This window comes from Erpetoichthys calabaricus, chromosome 2 (genome assembly GCF_900747795.2).
Source record: "Erpetoichthys calabaricus chromosome 2, fErpCal1.3, whole genome shotgun sequence".
Classification (NCBI taxonomy): Eukaryota; Metazoa; Chordata; class Cladistia; order Polypteriformes; family Polypteridae; genus Erpetoichthys; species Erpetoichthys calabaricus.
In genome coordinates this window covers 130427212-130444966 of record NC_041395.2, presented here as the reverse complement: position 1 = coordinate 130444966, position 17755 = coordinate 130427212, and the positions used below count along the sequence as shown (strand labels likewise).

General features: G+C 36.9%; 2 protein-coding genes across 2 annotated transcripts in view; both read right to left on the bottom strand.

Annotated features, from left to right (window-relative positions):
* The window catches only part of LOC114669557 (extracellular calcium-sensing receptor-like), a 49267-nt gene extending 35757 nt beyond the window's left edge, over positions 1-13510 (bottom strand). Inside the window, exon 1 of the mRNA XM_051922219.1 lies at positions 13429-13510. The gene's annotated coding sequence lies outside the window, so the exon portion shown is untranslated. The remainder of the gene's footprint in view (positions 1-13428) is intronic.
* Positions 1504-12950, bottom strand: LOC114669556 (extracellular calcium-sensing receptor-like). The gene is made up of 5 exons (XM_028825746.2): positions 12847-12950; positions 11846-12664; positions 8425-8649; positions 3010-3133; positions 1504-2587 (listed from the first exon to the last, which is right to left on the bottom strand). Exons 1-5 carry the CDS (start codon positions 12847-12849, stop codon positions 1677-1679), a joined length of 2082 nt encoding a protein of 693 aa, XP_028681579.2. The 5' UTR covers positions 12850-12950; the 3' UTR covers positions 1504-1676.
* Positions 13511-17755: the final 4245 nt, after the last annotated feature.

The following is a 17755-nucleotide window of genomic DNA, read 5'->3' as shown; positions in this document are numbered from 1 at the left end:
ATGCAATTCACTGAGGGACATGGCTTAGCTGTAGGCTACAAACCAATCCTGGAAGGGGAGCCAGCCCTTCATTGGACACAAACACAAATTCACAAGAGGCCAGTTTAAAGTCACCAGTTAAATTATCTGGCACCAGTGATGCACATGGGTCAGTTTTTTCTTTTTTTTAATAACCTCATTGTTGAGGTTGGCTGGACCAGGCCAAGGTGACAACCACTTAACACCTGGCTGTGGCAGACAGATGGTCATTTCCGGAGGGTGGGCCTGGGGAGCTGACAATCAGGATCCATAACTGTTTTGTCGTGTGGTGGTTGCAGCAACCCGCTCTATGAGTGCATGCTCCCCAACCTGACCTGATCTGACCATCCCATGATTATGAAAATGAACCTATACCAACCCAACCAGAAATAAAAATATAAAACAAAATGCAATGGTGACCTTAAAAATCACCCTGTAGTTGCATTTTTCTGGTTGAAGCACCTGGTATTGACACTTAAACAGGTTGAGTTATCTGTTTCAGGCAGCTGTTTCACATACCTCTATTTAACATCACTTACCCTGCTCAACTCTTCATTGAAACCCCTAAGCTGACATCCCCCCTCACCACCTGAACCAGAGACCAGGAAAATTTAAGAATCTAGACCAAATGAATATTCAAACAGTTTATCTTATTTATTTACACACAAAAATAAAATACAAGGATAAAAGATTAAATGCAAAATGTAAGTAATAATACAACAATTCGGCAACAATGACACAGATTCAGACCTTTCTATTTCAAGATGATCTGTGTGTCTTTCAAATCTCTTTAAGCCTATATCAAACATTTTTGTCTAGAAATGTTGAGTAACTCCTACTTCCTAATTTCTGTCTGGCCCTGGAACTTCCCCTTCTAGGATGGTGTAATATTTTTTTAAAGCGAACAGTACCCATAACACATAATTAAAATATACATTTCATTGCACAATTGATATGTACTTAGTTCTAATTTTATTTCTGCTTACATGCATTATAGACTTCACATTTACAATTATCTCAAAAGCATTATTTAGATTAAATAAGCTATTAATTATTTAAAAGTATAATACCCGAGTAATAAAACAGACTTTCCTTCTTCTTTTGAGCAAATCTTGATAGGAAAAAAATTAAAAACTGCTTACTCCAGACGTTCAAATCTTTAAGCAGTTAGTTTAAATGTTCATATCTTCTAAAAGATTTTGACAGGAAAATTTAAAAACTGTTTTTAGCTCAAAAGTTCAGATGTTAAAACAGATCTTGATAAGAAAAATGTTTTTTTTAATCCTCATGTCCAGTTTATTGCTTAAGTTTCAAATTTTCTAAAATAACACCAACATTTTCACAAGCCAATCTCAATAATTTTGCGCCTAGGCCTCTCATTGTGTTTCTAGCCCAATTGAGTTTTTAAGCCGAGCTTTTGCAAGTGAATTAAGATGATTTTGACTTGATTTTCATGATTGTACATATATTTGTACTGTATATAAATAAACACAAAAACAGATTTTTGTATAACATTCATTTTGAAAATAAAATAAGACTGCTTTTTAGCTTTCTCAAAAGAATCTGCAGATTTGTAAGTCTGATCCATTTGCACTAAAACAAACACTATATTTTCATTTATTTTAAAAATAATCAAGCCATACAGGCGGAGTAGTTATTCACATATTTTGACCTGCTCTCCCCATCAACACTTTCTTTGTATTTAGTTCCGGTCTAAGGAGAATGATATAGCATTTGGGAGCAAAGATTGAAAACAGAAGACCAAAGCTTGAGGCCAAGATTGCAAATATCTCTACTGCTACGGTATGTTTTCCAGGAGAGCTGATATAAGCAGGTACAAACGTTATCCAGACCGCACAGAAGATGAGCATGCTGAATGTGATGAATTTGGCTTCATTGAAGGTATCTGGTAGGTTTCTAGCAAGGAAAGCTAACAGAAAACAAATGCAAGCCAGTAAACCAATATATCCCAAAAGGCAACTAAAACCAATCAAAGATCCTACATGACATTCAAATATTATTTTGGAATTTTGGTATTTTGTATTTTTATTTGGAACAGGGGGAGCAGTCGTTAGCCATACTAAACATATAATGCACTGAATGAAGGCTGTGAAAAACACAGTGCCTCTCTGTTGAGAAGTACCAAACCATTTGACCATATTATTGCCAGGAAGTGTAGCCTTAAAGGCCATAATTACAACAATAGTTTTGACAAGAATGCAAGATATACACACAGCAAAGCTAAGGCCAAACACCACATGTCTTATTGTGCATGTTATATCTGAAGGTTTTCCAATAAAACACAAAACACAGAGGAAGCAAAGTGTGAGTGACACCAGCAACAGGAAACTGAGCTCAGAGTTGTTGGCTTTGACTACTGGGGTGTGTCTGTGGTGGATGAAAATTGCAAGCACACTTAGTGATAGACAGGCCCCAAGTGCTGAAGTTGCCGTTAGTGTTATTCCCATGGCATCATCATATGAAAGAAATTCAATTTCTTTTTGAATGCATTCACTTCTTTCATGGTTTGACCAATACTCAGGTGGACAGGTAAAACATTCTGTGGAATCTAAGAAAAATAAATTATTTATTTCAGAATGCTATTCAGTAATGTTAAGAAAGACGTATGTCAGATAATTTTAACTTGCAAAGATCAGTGTTTTTCATTTATTTATTAAAAAAGCATTATTTATGTTATACATATACATATATATTCACCTATGATGGCCAGTTCTCTACTTGGGTTTAGGAGCAGAATTAAAAAAAGACCATTTTCATTTCAAGCATATAAGCTATAAAAAGTGACATTTCTGTAGTCAAAACTTAAATTAAAAGACCAATCAAAAAGAAAGTGTTATGCTATGCTAGGTTTTAGATGTTTTTTTTCCTCTGGCATTATTAAACACAGAGTAATCATTGTAAGTATGCTAGCTATTTAACACGGGAATGATACTTTAGAATAATGAATTAAGATCAGCTGGTTAACTGTACCATTCTGACTGCTGATTTCTCCATCTGCACATGGAATGCAATCAAAACAACAAATTGGTTCCCCTTTGCGGGTAGCTTTCCTTGTACCTGGCAGGCAGCTTTTGCTGCAAACGGATTCTGGAACCTGGAAAAGAAAAGAATACAACTGTTTAATATATGATGTATATGTATTTAATTAATACTGGAATCAGAATCAGAACTTGCAGTGATATTATTATTAGCAGCTGTAGTTAATGATTCTTATGCTAACCATCAGGGACACTTACAGAGCAAATCAGGTTCAGACAAGACCCAAGACTAAATTAATATGATTCAGGCAAGAGGTTTGATTTCTCCAATCCATGAGGAGAAAGGATGTCATACGCTTTCAGAGCTATTGGTTTTGACAACCAGTCTGGTTCTCCCTAGTGCAACAATATGACAGTGTGAACACGTAGGTACAACTGTTGCCACTAGAGGGATCTCGATATAGTCAGTATTAGAACTTTTTAAGTGTGTAGTGGTAGGATGTTCTACCATGTTAGCCATTATGGATGCAATGAGAAGTTAAGCAAAATGACACCTTTTATTGGCTAACCGAACAGATTACAATAGGCAAGCTTTTGAGGTAACTCAGGCCCCTACGTCAGGCAGTTTGTAATTGTGATTTCAATCATATAAGCTTGCCTATTGTAATCTGTTCAATTAGCCAACTTATTATGTGGTAACTGGTAAATCTGGAAATGCATGTGATGAAATAATAGAGGGCCCAGACTTAAATGTTCTTCCAACCAGAGAAACATTGAGCATGGAATAGGAAGTTAGAGACAAGTGCTCAACTGGCTGGAGAAATTAAGGCTAGCATAAGAGAAGGAGATTGTGAATTAATTTTGGGAAAGTGGACTAGCTAACCTCTGGTATAGTCAGGAGCTTCTTTTATATAGTTAGGCATTGTGTCTCATGTATTGCTCCTTTTTACCAAGTGTAATTATTGTTTCTTTTGTTAATGCACCCCATTTTTATTTTGGTAGTTTTATCATCTGTGTCCTACTTGACTCTGGGGTCAGGCTGCAATTGTCTCAAAAGCCAATAGAGTGAACACATTCCACTATACTTTAATAATTAATGTGTGATGACTCATACAACGTAGTAATTTGTCATGCACGTACATCTGGGGATCACCTTCCTGGCTCTGATGAGTTAAGCAGCACCACTCTGAGACACAAGGGGGCACTGTCGCTAACTGTATCATCTCTCCCAGCCGCAGTTCCAAGAAGACAACAAAGGATGAAGCCTAGCCCTACTTATTGCACCCAGAGCAGGCAGACACCATAAAAATGAGCGGTCCCAGAATGGTGTCATCCATTATGACTGGACCTTCACTAAGGACAGAGCTTCTATGTGATGGAATCCTTTATTCCAGACCAGAGAGTCTTTTGTTTTTGGGCCTTTATGGCCAGTATTTACATTGAGCCTTAGGGCACTCTTTTTCTTTTATCTAAAAATTAAAATAGGTTTAATTTTGCTTCCTTTTTGGCAATTCGTGGTCTGTCTACATGGTCACACATGGCACAGTTGGCAGGGTAAGTGATGTGTTACCATGTTTGCCCTCCACTATAACATTAGGCAGAGACCAGGCACAGAGAAAAAGTGACAACAACCTGCTGCACCATTATCATGCCTGGGAGCAAATCCTGGCCATGGACAGTACCCCATTGCCTGAAGGTAATTCCTCAACATGCAAAAGAGCAGGTAAGGGCAATTTCCACATGGTAGATGCACCACTGCAGTCATAGAGACGGCATACCCACCAGTGACAAGAGAATCGTCCTTGGGGTCTGTGGTGGATGCCAAGCCGGACTGAACTATGCTGATCGTCCATGATATGCCCAGCCAGAGGTCATAGTTAACGAGCAGCTGTATCACCTCCCAGAGGCAAAAAAGGCAGAGATTGAGTTGGAAATTAAATGTATCATTGTGGAAAGTAACAGTCCCCGATGTAGTTCTATCATTGTTTCCCCAGTCCAACAGGAGTTGGTGCTTTTGCATTGATTTCTGTCTGCCTTTCCTGGTCTCCTACTTCAATGCCTATTCCATGCCAAGGCTGGATGACCTTCTGGAACGCCTAGGTAGTGCTTGGTTCCTATTGACCCCGGACATGATGAAGAGCTATTGGAAGATCAACTGATTTGACTAAGTGAAAAAAAAGACTGCATTTAGCATTCCCAGTGGACACTGGGAGTACCATGTCCTACCCTCTAATGTCTGTTGGACAGACTGCTCAGTCCTCACACTGCTTATAGTATTGGTTATCTATTTCAGCGCCTGGGAGGAGCACATATAGCATGTCTTGGCCATCGTCCACACCATCTGTAATGCAGGTCTGCGAATCAACTCAAAAAAGTGTCATTTTGGGCTGACCAAGGTTAAGTATTTAGGCTACGTGGTTGGTGTAGGACGTATCAAGCCAAGGTTGCTGCCATTCGGAACTGTCTCTGGCCGCAGACCAAAAGACAAATTCAGGCCTTTTTAGATCTTTCCAGGTACTATCAGAGGTTTGTAGCTTCTTGAAAATGAATGCTTCTTGAAACACCTTGCACGAATTTGGCCTCTAATATAGTGGCATGAAATCCTCAGACAGAAAATACATTCTGTGACCTAAAAATGACCATTATGTTGATTTCAATATTAATTAGCCTAACTTTGTTCTGCCTTTTCTCCTCCAGACCCATGCTTCAGACACTGGCTAGGGTGTTGTGTTCAGCTAGGTCATCAACGGAACCAAACACCCTCAGTATACCTCAGTTGGACACTGTTGGACCAAGAGACAAAATATGCAGTGTTTGAGCGGGAGTTCCTTGCCATCAAATGAGCTGTAACCCAACTAATGTATTACCTTTTGGAGAAGGAGTTTGTCTTGGTGACCATCCACTCCTCTCGGCATTAGCTGTGTTCCCAAAATAACTCCAAACCCTGGGTTACCCATCATTTTCTAAACCTACAGCCACAAAAATACATGATTTAGTTTGGATGTGGGGTACTCCATGTCAACGCTGATGCTCTCCCTTGGACACACTACCTCTCAGCTAGGACCGCCTGACCCTCAGGATTGAGTAAAGGGTGGCCTGTGTCACACATGTGCACCTTGGGATCACCTTCCTGGCTCTTCTGAAGTAAGTGGAACCACTCTGGGGCAAAATGAGACACTGTTGCTACACTGTATCACCTCTCTCACCTGCAGTTCTGTGAAGACACCCAAGGAAGAATCCTAAACCTGCCCATGGACCCCAGAGCAGACTCCGCCCCTTTCATTGTTACGCCAGTAAAATAAATGGTTGTGTCTTAATATGACTTGACACTCAAAAGGGACAGCGCACCAGTGTGATGGAACCCTTTACTCCATATAAGAGAGTCTTGTTCTTGGGGTGTTCGAGTCATTTTTAAGTTTGTGCCATAATGTGCCATTTGTTTTGTTGATCCCAGTATTAAGTGGTGTGGCCCGGATTGTGCCTCAATACTACTTTGTAGCAATTTGTAGTCTGCCTACCCAGTCACATTATAAAAAAAAAACTATCATTTGATTACATTAAATTATGCACATAATGTATGTTTAAAGTAAATTGTTGGAATGTTCCTTTACTCTTGAGAAAATGGAATGGTTTTCAATAATACATGTTGTTTGATGACTTACTGAGGTACAGTATTCATTAGGGCCACAGTTTACAGTGGTGTGAAAAACTATTTGCCCCCTTCCTGATTTCTTATTCTTTTGCATGTTTGTCACACAAAACGTTTCTGATCATCAAACACATTTAACCATTAGTCAAATATAACACAAGTAAACACAAAATGCAGTTTGTAAATGGTGGTTTTTATTATTTAGGGAGAAAAAAAAATCCAAACCTACATGGCCCTGTGTGAAAAAGTAATTGCCCCCTTAACCTAATAACTGGTTGGGCCACCCTTAGCAGCAATAACTGCAATCAAGCGTTTGCGATAACTTGCAATGAGTCTTATACAGCGCTCTGGAGGAATTTTGGCCCACTCATCTTTGCAAAATTGTTGTAATTCAGCTTTATTTGAGGGTTTTCTAGCATGAACCGCCTTTTTAAGGTCATGCCATAGCATCTCAATTGGATTCAGGTCAGGACTTTGACTAGGCCACTCCAAAGTCTTCATTTTGTTTTTCTTCAGCCATTCAGAGGTGGATTTGCTGGTGTGTTTTGGGTCATTGTCCTGTTGCAGCACCCAAGATCGCTTCAGCTTGAGTTGACGAACAGATGGCCGGACATTCTCCTTCAGGATTTTTTGGTAGACAGTAGAATTCATGGTTCCATCTATCACAGCAAGCCTTCCAGGTCCTGAAGCAGCAAAACAACCCCAGACCATCACACTACCACCACCATATTTTACTGTTGGTATGATGTTCTTTTTCTGAAATGCTGTGTTCCTTTTACGCCAGATGTAACGGGACATTTGCCTTCCAAAAAGTTCAACTTTTGACTCATCAGTCCACAAGGTATTTTCCCAAAAGTCTTGGCAATCATTGAGATGTTTCTTAGCAAAATTGAGACGAGCCCTAATATTCTTTTTGCTTAACAGTGGTTTGCGTCTTGGAAATCTGCCATGCAGGCCATTTTTGCCCAGTCTCTTTCTTATGGTGGAGTCGTGAACACTGACCTTAATTGAGGCAAGTGAGGCCTGCAGTTCTTTAGACGTTGTCCTGGGGTCTTTTGTGACCTCTCGGATGAGTCGTCTCTGCGCTCTTGGGGTAATTTTGGTCGGCCGGCCACTCCTGGGAAGGATCACCACTGTTCCCTGTTTTTGCCATTTGTGGATAATGGCTCTCACTGTGGTTCGCTGGAGTCCCAAAGCTTTAGAAATGGCTTTATAACCTTTACCAGACTGATAGATCTCAATTACTTCTGTTCTCATTTGTTCCTGAATTTCTTTGGATCTTGGCATGATGTCTAGCTTTTGAGGTGCTTTTGGTCTACTTCTCTGTGTCAGGCAGATCCTATTTAAGTGATTTCTTGATTGAAACAGGTGTGGCAGTAATCAGGCCTGGGGGTGGCTACGGAAATTGAACTCAGGTGTGATACACCACAGTTAGGTTATTTTTTAACAAGGGGGGCAATTACTTTTTCACACAGGGCCATGTAGGTTTGGATTTTTTTTCTCCCTAAATAATAAACACCATCATTTAAAAACTGCATTTTGTGTTTACTTGTGTTATATTTGACTAATGGTTAAATGTGTTTGATGATCAGAAACATTTTGTGTGACAAACATGCAAAAGAATAAGAAATCAGGAAGGGGGCAAATAGTTTTTCACACCACTGTATATTGTACAGTTATATAACAATTGGTACTTTTAACACAAGTGAAATCTGGGAAACTTACTAAAAAATTTGAAAGTAAAGAAATTTAGCCTACCCTTCCAGTAGCAGAGTTCCAGAAAATATCTTTTTCATTAAGTGAGAGCTCTTTTCCACTCTGTGATTCATCAAAAAGGCCAACAATTTTGAAATCCACTGATTCATCATTGCTTAGCTGCCAATTGACTATATCATAAATTGCAGAAGGATCTCCATTTTCGTCAAAAGTTACTCTTTCCCCAAGATGGTTTACAAAATTAACTTTTTTCAAGTAATACAGAAGCTACAGACAAGGGACAGAGTATTTGTTAAATATTAATGAGTATACTGTATCTATAGTCTCTCATACATACTGTATATACTTAAACATATATTCATAAATGTTTTTAAGCATATATGAAAAAACAGTTTACAGTTACACTTTATTCTTATTTATACACTAATATCATTCATTTTCAGTCACAGATAGCTTTTTTCATTTACATAGCTATTCATTTTTTTTTTTTGCATTTGTGAAATGTCAAGTTTGCCAGTGACATAATAAAGGTGTGGGCCTTATTTTTATGGACCACATGAGTATGCATTTATTTGACAATGACAGTGGCAGTATGTTTAGGAAGTGAGGTGTACATATAAAGCAAATTAGAAAGAAAAATTTTCATCATTATTTAGGAAGTTTACATGGCATCCTTTGCAAATATGATGGATTTAAGCTAGTCCCAAGAGCAGTGGTAATCAGTTCTACATCTAAGCCATTGTGATGTGGAGGGTTCTTTCTGTTCACCAAAATTATATTGCAGCCTATTGAAATACTGTAACAAAGCAACTAAAATGGGCTGACCTTTCTGGATGGATGTTCTGTCTAGGACGACTCGCTCAATAGTAATAAATGGATGCTGAAACTACAGGGAATCTAATAAAACAGCAAAACTATTATAGACATTCAAAATAATCAGTGGCAATGGCAAAGTATAGTCATAACTATGGCACCTTTAGAGTGTGATCTGCCTTGATTAGCACATTTTTATTTTTTATTTAAAATTTTGAAAATATATTGGTATTTTTGTAAATGATTTGGTTAAAATGTAATGAAGTATAAGCTAATATGATTAAAAAAATGTCAGGTTGAAATTTTGCACATTAAAACTGCCAAGGCTATAACAACTTAGTGATTTCCCCATCTGAATGTGTGTGTCAGGAGCTGTAGTACATGAATAATAAAACTTGTACAAAAGCTGCATGGTCTTCTAATTTAGAAAATATACAAATTATACCTACCTTTAAGTTTACATTTTACTGAAGTATTATTTGTTGCACACTTATATGTTTTTAATTCTAAACAGCAAGATGAAGTGTGGTATGCACTGTGGCTGAGGGTAAATGCTTTGTATGCTAAACCTCTGGCTCACAGAAACTGTAGTGGTGTAATGAATTTATAGTTCATTAGAGTAAAGCAATATACAGTTTTCCTTATAAGGTTTTATAGCCCATATAATCTTTTTATTTTAGCATAATTGTTTTAGCAAAATAGGGTATAACAACATATTCATTGACTTCTGTGCGAAGTTGCACTTAAAGCTCAGTACATTTTATTTTCAGTAGCATATACAGTAGATCGGGGTGGACATCCAGGTAGTCCATTTAATTGTATCTTGCACACAGTATGTTTACCACCATAACTCACATTCTGAAACATGCATAATTCACTTCAGATTCATAGAGGGGCCAGAGCTTATCCCGACAGCACTGGGCACAAGGCAGAAACCTTGGAATCTTGGAAATGCTCACTTTAAATTAATTATTTGAAAGAGTAGATAAATGCGGTCTCATCCTTTAGCTGCGCATAAAAAGGCATTGGCTGAAATAACGCAGATACAAAAAAAGTACTTGGATTATTTCATGTGACCTTTATATATTTTTGGGCATTGAATTCAAATGAAAATCATTTTTCTCCATCATATAACTTTTTTTTCAAAAAACATATATTTTAGCTGTCATTTATAGATGTTTTTACTGTTTTCTTACTATAATAACTGAATATTAATATTTTATTTGAATTGTGATTTGTTTGGATTTCATATTTTCAAATATTAAAATCGGTGGTTAAAACAAAAGACTTATTTCATTCAATAATAAGGTTCATATGTGGTGGAGACCTTAAAGTTCTGCATATCACTCTGGGTCAGTAGTCAGGGCATGCAAACTTTTAGTATTTTCTCTGTGAATGGGACAGCAGAGCCAAACATTTACATTGGGCTCAGAAGGAATGGCTAGTTAGAAAAAAGCTACAGCTTGGAGCCAAACACATCATCAGACCTAGCTAGGTGGATCCAGAAAAAGTGCTGCTACCACTGCTTCCTATTAAGCTTGGTTTAACTGAAGCAGCCATGTCAAAAGATGGAGTCTGTTTGATGTATTTATGTGAAAAGTTTCCAGGTTTGTCTGAAGCTAAATTAAAAGAGGGCATTGAGTTGCAACACAAGTCTTAAAGTTTACTTTTTGGATTCGCTTTTGGAAATTTTTCATGAAAATCTTGGAGCGGTAAGTGAAGAGCAGAGAGAACGATTCTATCAGGATATCAAGGACACGGAAAGATGGCACCCGGGATGTTGAGGTGTCAGTAAGATGGCATCTGCTGGATGATTCATAAGGAAAAAGTGTACAAACAAAGTTTTGATCAAAAAAATTAGGAAGTGACAAAAAACTAGATCAGTTATATGTAAGTTAATGAATATGTATTGATGTTTTCTTTACATATGTTTAAAAATATTAGATCGACCAAATATGTTGATTTAGAACGATATTGCGTACATAAATAAATTGTATTAAATATGATAAGATTAAAACATTCTAATCATATTTTTTATTGTGTTTACAAAACCAAAAAGAAATAACTACTCACAATTAGAAAAACGTTTTATGAGTTTAATTTTTAGGCCTTTGTGACATTCCCCTAGAAGCATTTAGTTAACTAGAGAACCAATACAGTATTGAGATACTGAAAGTCACATTCAACAGGCATTTATTATAATTTCTTTTAGTTTTAATGGCATTATTAAGTAAAATAAATAATAAAATGATTTCAACTGTCATTGAACTAACTTAATTCTGTTCAGGATAAAGAGGACTGGAGCTTATCCGTGCAACCAAAAGTATTAATTAGAAATTGAATCTGAACAGGCTGGCAGCTCATCAGTGGGCACACTCAGTCACAGAGGGCACGGTTAGAGTCACAATCTCCACATATAAAGTGGCTGGGCCCAAAATCAAACCCAGGATTCTACATCTGTGATGCAGCAGTGGCAACTGCATAATAAACTTCTACACCTATTATAACTAGTTTATACATGAATAGAAAAATGCACAGCAATCATCTTGAGGATGTTTTATCATCAATATAACAAAAAACATTAGAAATTTGATATTTGTAAGAGTCAAAGTTGAATGGCATTTGTTAATTTACTTATATTTTGCCTTACCTGCCACGGTTGAACATTTCGGATGTTGGCACAGGAGTTGTTAAGAAATGGCCCCTCACCAGTTTTACATGCCATCAGGTCATGAAGTGAATGTGCTATGGCATATACTGCTTTGTACACGGTATACGGCAGCCTTAAATCAGTTACATCACTATAGGCTGTTTTTGTTGTTTTGATATCCTCTGATCCTGTGCACACTTTTGAAGAAAAGTTATTTTGATTTGTGGCATTCATAAATTTACATTGAAATAAAGACTCCCAAAATTGAACCATTAGATTATTTTGTGAATTTAAATCAGGATTACTTTGCTGGAGAAATTCTTTAAAACCTGGAATTTCTCCTTTGTGAATCGCAATGCCTATTGTGCCACCAAAGGAAACAAAGTTCTCCTTGACAGCCAGGACTGCTGATATACTCCATGAGTCACTTGCAATCCATTGCCGTCCTGTAATATTTTGCTGCACAACTTCCTTAACCAAAGTGCCTAATTCTTCTTCAGATGAAAACACAACAATGACATTTGCACTTGAGTTTTTAATAGTAGAGACAATCTTAAGAAATGTTATCTTCTCGTTAACAATGGGGATTGTTTCTGTAAATGCAATACAGCCAATCGTTTGTATTTCTTTAATGAAATCCTTGAGAGCATTCTGTCCGTAATCATCATCTGTTGCAATAGTGCCAATCCAAGTCCATCTGTAATGTTTAATTATTTGAACAATAGCTTTTACTTGGAATCTATCACTTGGAATTGTCCTGAAGAATGTTGGATAATCTTGTTTATTGCTTAAGCAGGAACATGTAGCAGAAAAGCTGACCTGAAAAAGAACATTTTTACATATTTTTTAGTATTAGTAGCAGTCTGTAGTACTTCAGCTATATTAGGTTTTTGCAAAAGAACAGCTTTCATTTCTGAACGGTTAATATCTTCCCATTTTTCTGTCCACCATGTGACATGCATTGCACCACTGCCCTTCACTTTTATTTGGCATTAACTTACCATGGGAATCTGAAAAACACTTAAGATCCTTGATGTGGCTATGGAATGTGAAGACAGTGGATCTCCAACTATTGCCAGAACAGGAGGATATTCCTTGCAGTTATAATTAGTGATGTCATCTTCAAGGCCACCAGCCAGCGCTATGGTAGCTCTAAGGCCCACTTGCACATTATAACAATCATCATATAATCTGTAGCCTAATGTTATATTTGGTAAAAATGTCTGGTTTTTGTTAATTTCTTCAATTGCAAAGATCATTGCCTGTGCCAGTTGGAAAACAGAAATCTCAAAACTGTTGAAAATAATGTACATGAGTTATTTTAGATACTAACAAATATTCTGCTCTGGGTTTTCTGATTTAAAGAGTAGTGTCAAACCTAGGTTGTCTGACAAAAGCATGAAAAATAATAAATTTGAGGTAAAAAATGAATATACAAGAAGAACCAAATAACTTACCCATCACATTCCCAATTATCAGGTTTAGAAGTAAAGGTTAAGTCTGGCGGTATTGTTTTAAAGTTTAAAACGAACGTTCCACCTAACATAATATCTCCTTTTTTATGTGCGCTATTCAGCTGAAACCTTTCCCATATTTTGCATTTGGTTTCCTGAAGACAAAAAACCGGGAAACCCAGTATTCCACTTGCAAGTAAAAAGTGTATCATTATCACACAAGTCTAAGATATGCTGCTGCTCCATACCAAGGAACGGAATTTATATTACAAACATTGAAATTCTCAAGAGGTATTCTGTGTTGACAAATATATTGATGTTTAAATTTAGCAAATCATAAGCTTCAGTACTTACTGTATGAAATAAACAGAACCACATAAAAAATGCTGAGGAGGACTCAGTACAGCACTGGGTTATGAAGGGTGACTTGTAGTGGTCTATGAGTGCTGAAAGGCCAGACCATGTTGTGACTCTGACACTTACCTTTTTATAAACAACAAAATGTAGTAATGACATATGCCTTCTTGTATGCAGTGGGACTGGATATTAGCTTTTTCTTTAATATTATTTTTAAATCTACTCTATATATTGCAATAATACAACTGTAAAAGAAATGGTAATTAGATGAAAATGGATTTTATTGCTAAATTTGTATTAATGCCAAGTAGAATTTTATATTACCAAAATAATAATCATTTTTTGAAAGCATGTTTTCTTTCACTTGCATGAATCCTTGGAGATTTTATACTTGAAGCTTTAGGTGCACACACTGGTACAGACAAAAACTTATTCACTAGAGTAAATGATTTATTTTCCCTGAGTCTCTAGGCATTTGTCAGTATTAGTATTCTTTCTAGTTTATTTTTATTAATAGTAATATGAATTAAAAACAATAATATAATGTCACAGCATTATATATATATATCAATTACAGGTTTATTTAACTGTTTTATGCTTTCCTCCATTATTCACAGGGACACACCAGACAAAAATAGATTTAGAACAATATTGAATACATTTATTATATTTTAATTAAATTTCTTTCCAATTTTGTACTTAAATGTGACGTGATGGAAACATTCTAATTATATTAATTTGTAATTATTTTCATGAATGCAAATAAAGTTAACTTAACTAATTAAGTCTTCAGTGTTCAAATTTGACTTTTAATAGTTGGTTCCATGAAGTTACTGCCATTAAAGTTTGTGCAAAAATAATCAAGAGTCATTAAATATGTTTGTCTTTATATATTCTGAACTAATTATTATTAGAAGGAGAAATAAAAAAGAGAAAGAATTTAGACCAAGGTACGAAATCCCTGAATAAAGGAGTGTCATTTCATATGCGTGGCTAGGCCAGAAAATTTTTATTTCAGGTAATTTGCATTAAAATGCTAACACTAGTGAGTAGGAATCTTTATATATATATAGACATCGTCTTGTAGTTGTTAAAATCATGGGTCTGCACTGTTGTTGAGACAGTGGGATTGTTGTGGAAAGCTAGAAAACTCCCCTTGGGATACTAAATGTATGTATTGAATCCTAAAGGAAAATTTCAGGCCTCTTAGTAGATACCTGGCTATTTCAATGGTTATTGGTACTCTTGAGAACAAGGACTTGTGCTGCCCACTAGAGGGAGATGTGGCCTTATGGCTCCATCATTAACACTAGAATTACCAAAGCCTATGAAAAAACTCGTAGTCCCGGCCCACCTTAAATCTCTTTGTACCTCTCCGTCAGCATCTTTTGTCTTGTAAATGTGTCGATCAACACAAGCAGCCTGCTATCCCATCCCCTCACTCACAGCCGCAGCTCAATTTGCAAAGAACGTTCTCAGTGCTCAGTGTTTATCTTGGAATGAAGTGCTGGAGTTGTAGAGGGTAAATAATATATTGTCATTTGGAATATATACATTTCATGTGTGTTCCGTGTCTACAAAAGTCTATGTAAACACATTGTTAAAACAGAAACGTTTTTCATGTTTTAATAATAAATGACAAAATGTAGACATGAACTCTATACTTTGTGAAGCTTGAAGTCCAAATATCAAATAAACACTTTCACAAAAATTGCAAGTGTAATGTGACAGCTTCCATGGTGCAGATGAACTGTTGACTTGTAATCAAGAGGTCTCCAGATAAAACATGGCTGCCTCCCAAATTTACCGTTTTGAGTAGTGAGTTGCTCTTATTTGTTAATATTATACAATAAAAACATATATTTGATTTGCATCTGTAACAGCCGATGTAAATTTATAGTGCTTGTAAAAGTTTGCATTTTTTTTTCACTTTTACTCTCTCAGTCACAATCATGATACACAAACCCCGAGAGATCTGATGTTGTTAGGTTTTATTTGAAACTGGGAATAACTGTAGATGTCAGTGGTATTTTGAGACAATGCAACTAGAAATTCTCTGATCTGGAGTGATAAAAGCTGACACACAAACGCTGGTGAATCTGCCTTCTTGGTATCTCATTGTCACTTGCATTTTTTTTATTCAGTTTTATTGAGTGTTTCTGCTCACGCTGAGTACGCACCTTATGTTCCATGATGTCAAAGCTGCACTGACAAAAAAAACAGAGACATAGGTATATATGATATTTGGAATAATTCATTTTATGACCTGTATAGTACATTTCAGAAAACATTGTGGCTCTGATGCAACATTGTTCATATTATTCATATTCATTTGCATACCTTCTTGCAGTTGTAATCAGTGGCCGTGTTTTTTTTTTTCTGATCGTGCCCAGTCTCCACATTTTGGTGCATGGTAGTGTTTCTTTTGTACTGCAGGATATGCAGAGGAAAGAATAGTACAGAGGTCAGTTTCGCACTATATGCAATCATCAACTGTTTACAGTTTCCACACACCCAAGGACCGTCCTTCCTACATTTACGACATGTGTACCTGTTGCAATGTACACATGTCTCTCTATGCTGTGGTTCCTATTACATTGAAGGGGCACCTGAAACTGACTGAGTTTGCTTTCCGGGGTAAAGAGACGGTCTTGGAACAGAAGCTTGTCGATGTTGCATCCTCTTTTTCTTTTTCCATCGCATTTTCTTGTAAGAAGCGATGACGAAGTTCCTCTGCAAGGTGAACAAAGAACACTCTTCTTTTCTCAGTGAACCCTGTGCATGCCTTGCACAGTACATGTGCTTTGATCGCTGCCAAGTCAAGCATGTTGTAGCACACAGCAACCAGCCACCTGCGTGTTCCTGTTCGCACTGAATAAGCTCACGCCTTGTGGCCAATGATGTCAACGCAGCACGGGGGAAAAAAACAAAGAGACAAATAAATGTGACATTTTGAAGAAATTATTTTATGACCTGAATAGTACCAATCAGAAAACATAATCGTAATAATGCAATATTATTTTGAAAACAAACAGCATCAGATTGGGTGTAAATTTATGGTACTTGTAAAAGTTAGCTTTTTTTCAGTTTTATTCTCTTAGTCATTTTCATGCTCTTCCTCCCCCCCTCCTGATCTGACCCTAACTAACAGTTAACCTAACTAATATGTTACCGTGGGTGTCCGTTTGTCTGTCCAGGATTTTAAATCACCTGTAGCTCACAAACCATTTGACCTATTGCCCTGAAATTTGGTACACATATACTACATGACCTCTACTGTTCGCTTTCGGGGTGAGGATTTTTATTACTCTTTTTATTTTTATTTTATTGTAGAATCAACTCTCGGCCGCGCGCAACAAGGTGGCCATGCAGTGCATGCGTATGGGCGCCATTCTCATCCTTACCACTTGCACTGTCACTTCCTCTACCTCTTCATATCTTAAATCATTCTTGAGGCAGATTGAACAATTAATTGCCAGCTTAAGTGAAAAATTAAGAAAAACATACTAAGTAATTGCAACACAAAAACTGACTTAATCAGTTTTAACGCAAAAAGATGCCAACTGAAGAAGAGAAGAAGTGGGCCACTAGAGTGGAGAAAACAAGAGCTGCTCACAAAGCAGCAAGCGCATCAGCCTCTGAGCAAATGAATGCTAAACGTACAGAGAAAGAGTATGAAAACTATAAGTCAAGTGTATTCACTGCACGTTACAGTGCAGTATGCCGTTACTGGTGTCAGTATAATATCTAAAGGAACAGCCACTGTCTTCTCTCAATTGTCTTGAGTGCTGATGCAATAGATATATTTGTTACTAGTAATAAGTACAGTCAATATGGACAGACAAGAGAGGAAGCAATAGGACAACTTCCATGTGTGTTGTAAGTTCTATCAAGAAGAAAGATATTATCACCTTAAAGGCAAAGGAAGAGGAGCAAAGAATAATAAGACTCCTATTCACTTACTACAATAACGTTTATTTCTATAGCATGTTTTCATACAAAGAATTTAGTTCAAAATGCTATACAAGAAAAGTTAGGAGACCTGGGTTCGCTTCCCGTGTCCTCCCTGCGTGGCGTTTGCATGTTCTCCCCGTGTCTG

What these genes read in the sequence shown, in the direction of transcription:
- LOC114669556 (XM_028825746.2), bottom strand. An exon ending in GAAATGTTCAACCGTGGCAG is followed by an intron (nt 8,650 to 11,845) that starts GTAAGGCAAAAT and finishes CCTTGTCTGTAG; the next exon opens with CTTCTGTATTACTTGAAAAA. An exon ending in GGAACTCTGCTACTGGAAGG is followed by an intron (nt 3,134 to 8,424) that starts GTAGGCTAAATT and finishes TTTCTTTTCCAG; the next exon opens with GTTCCAGAATCCGTTTGCAG.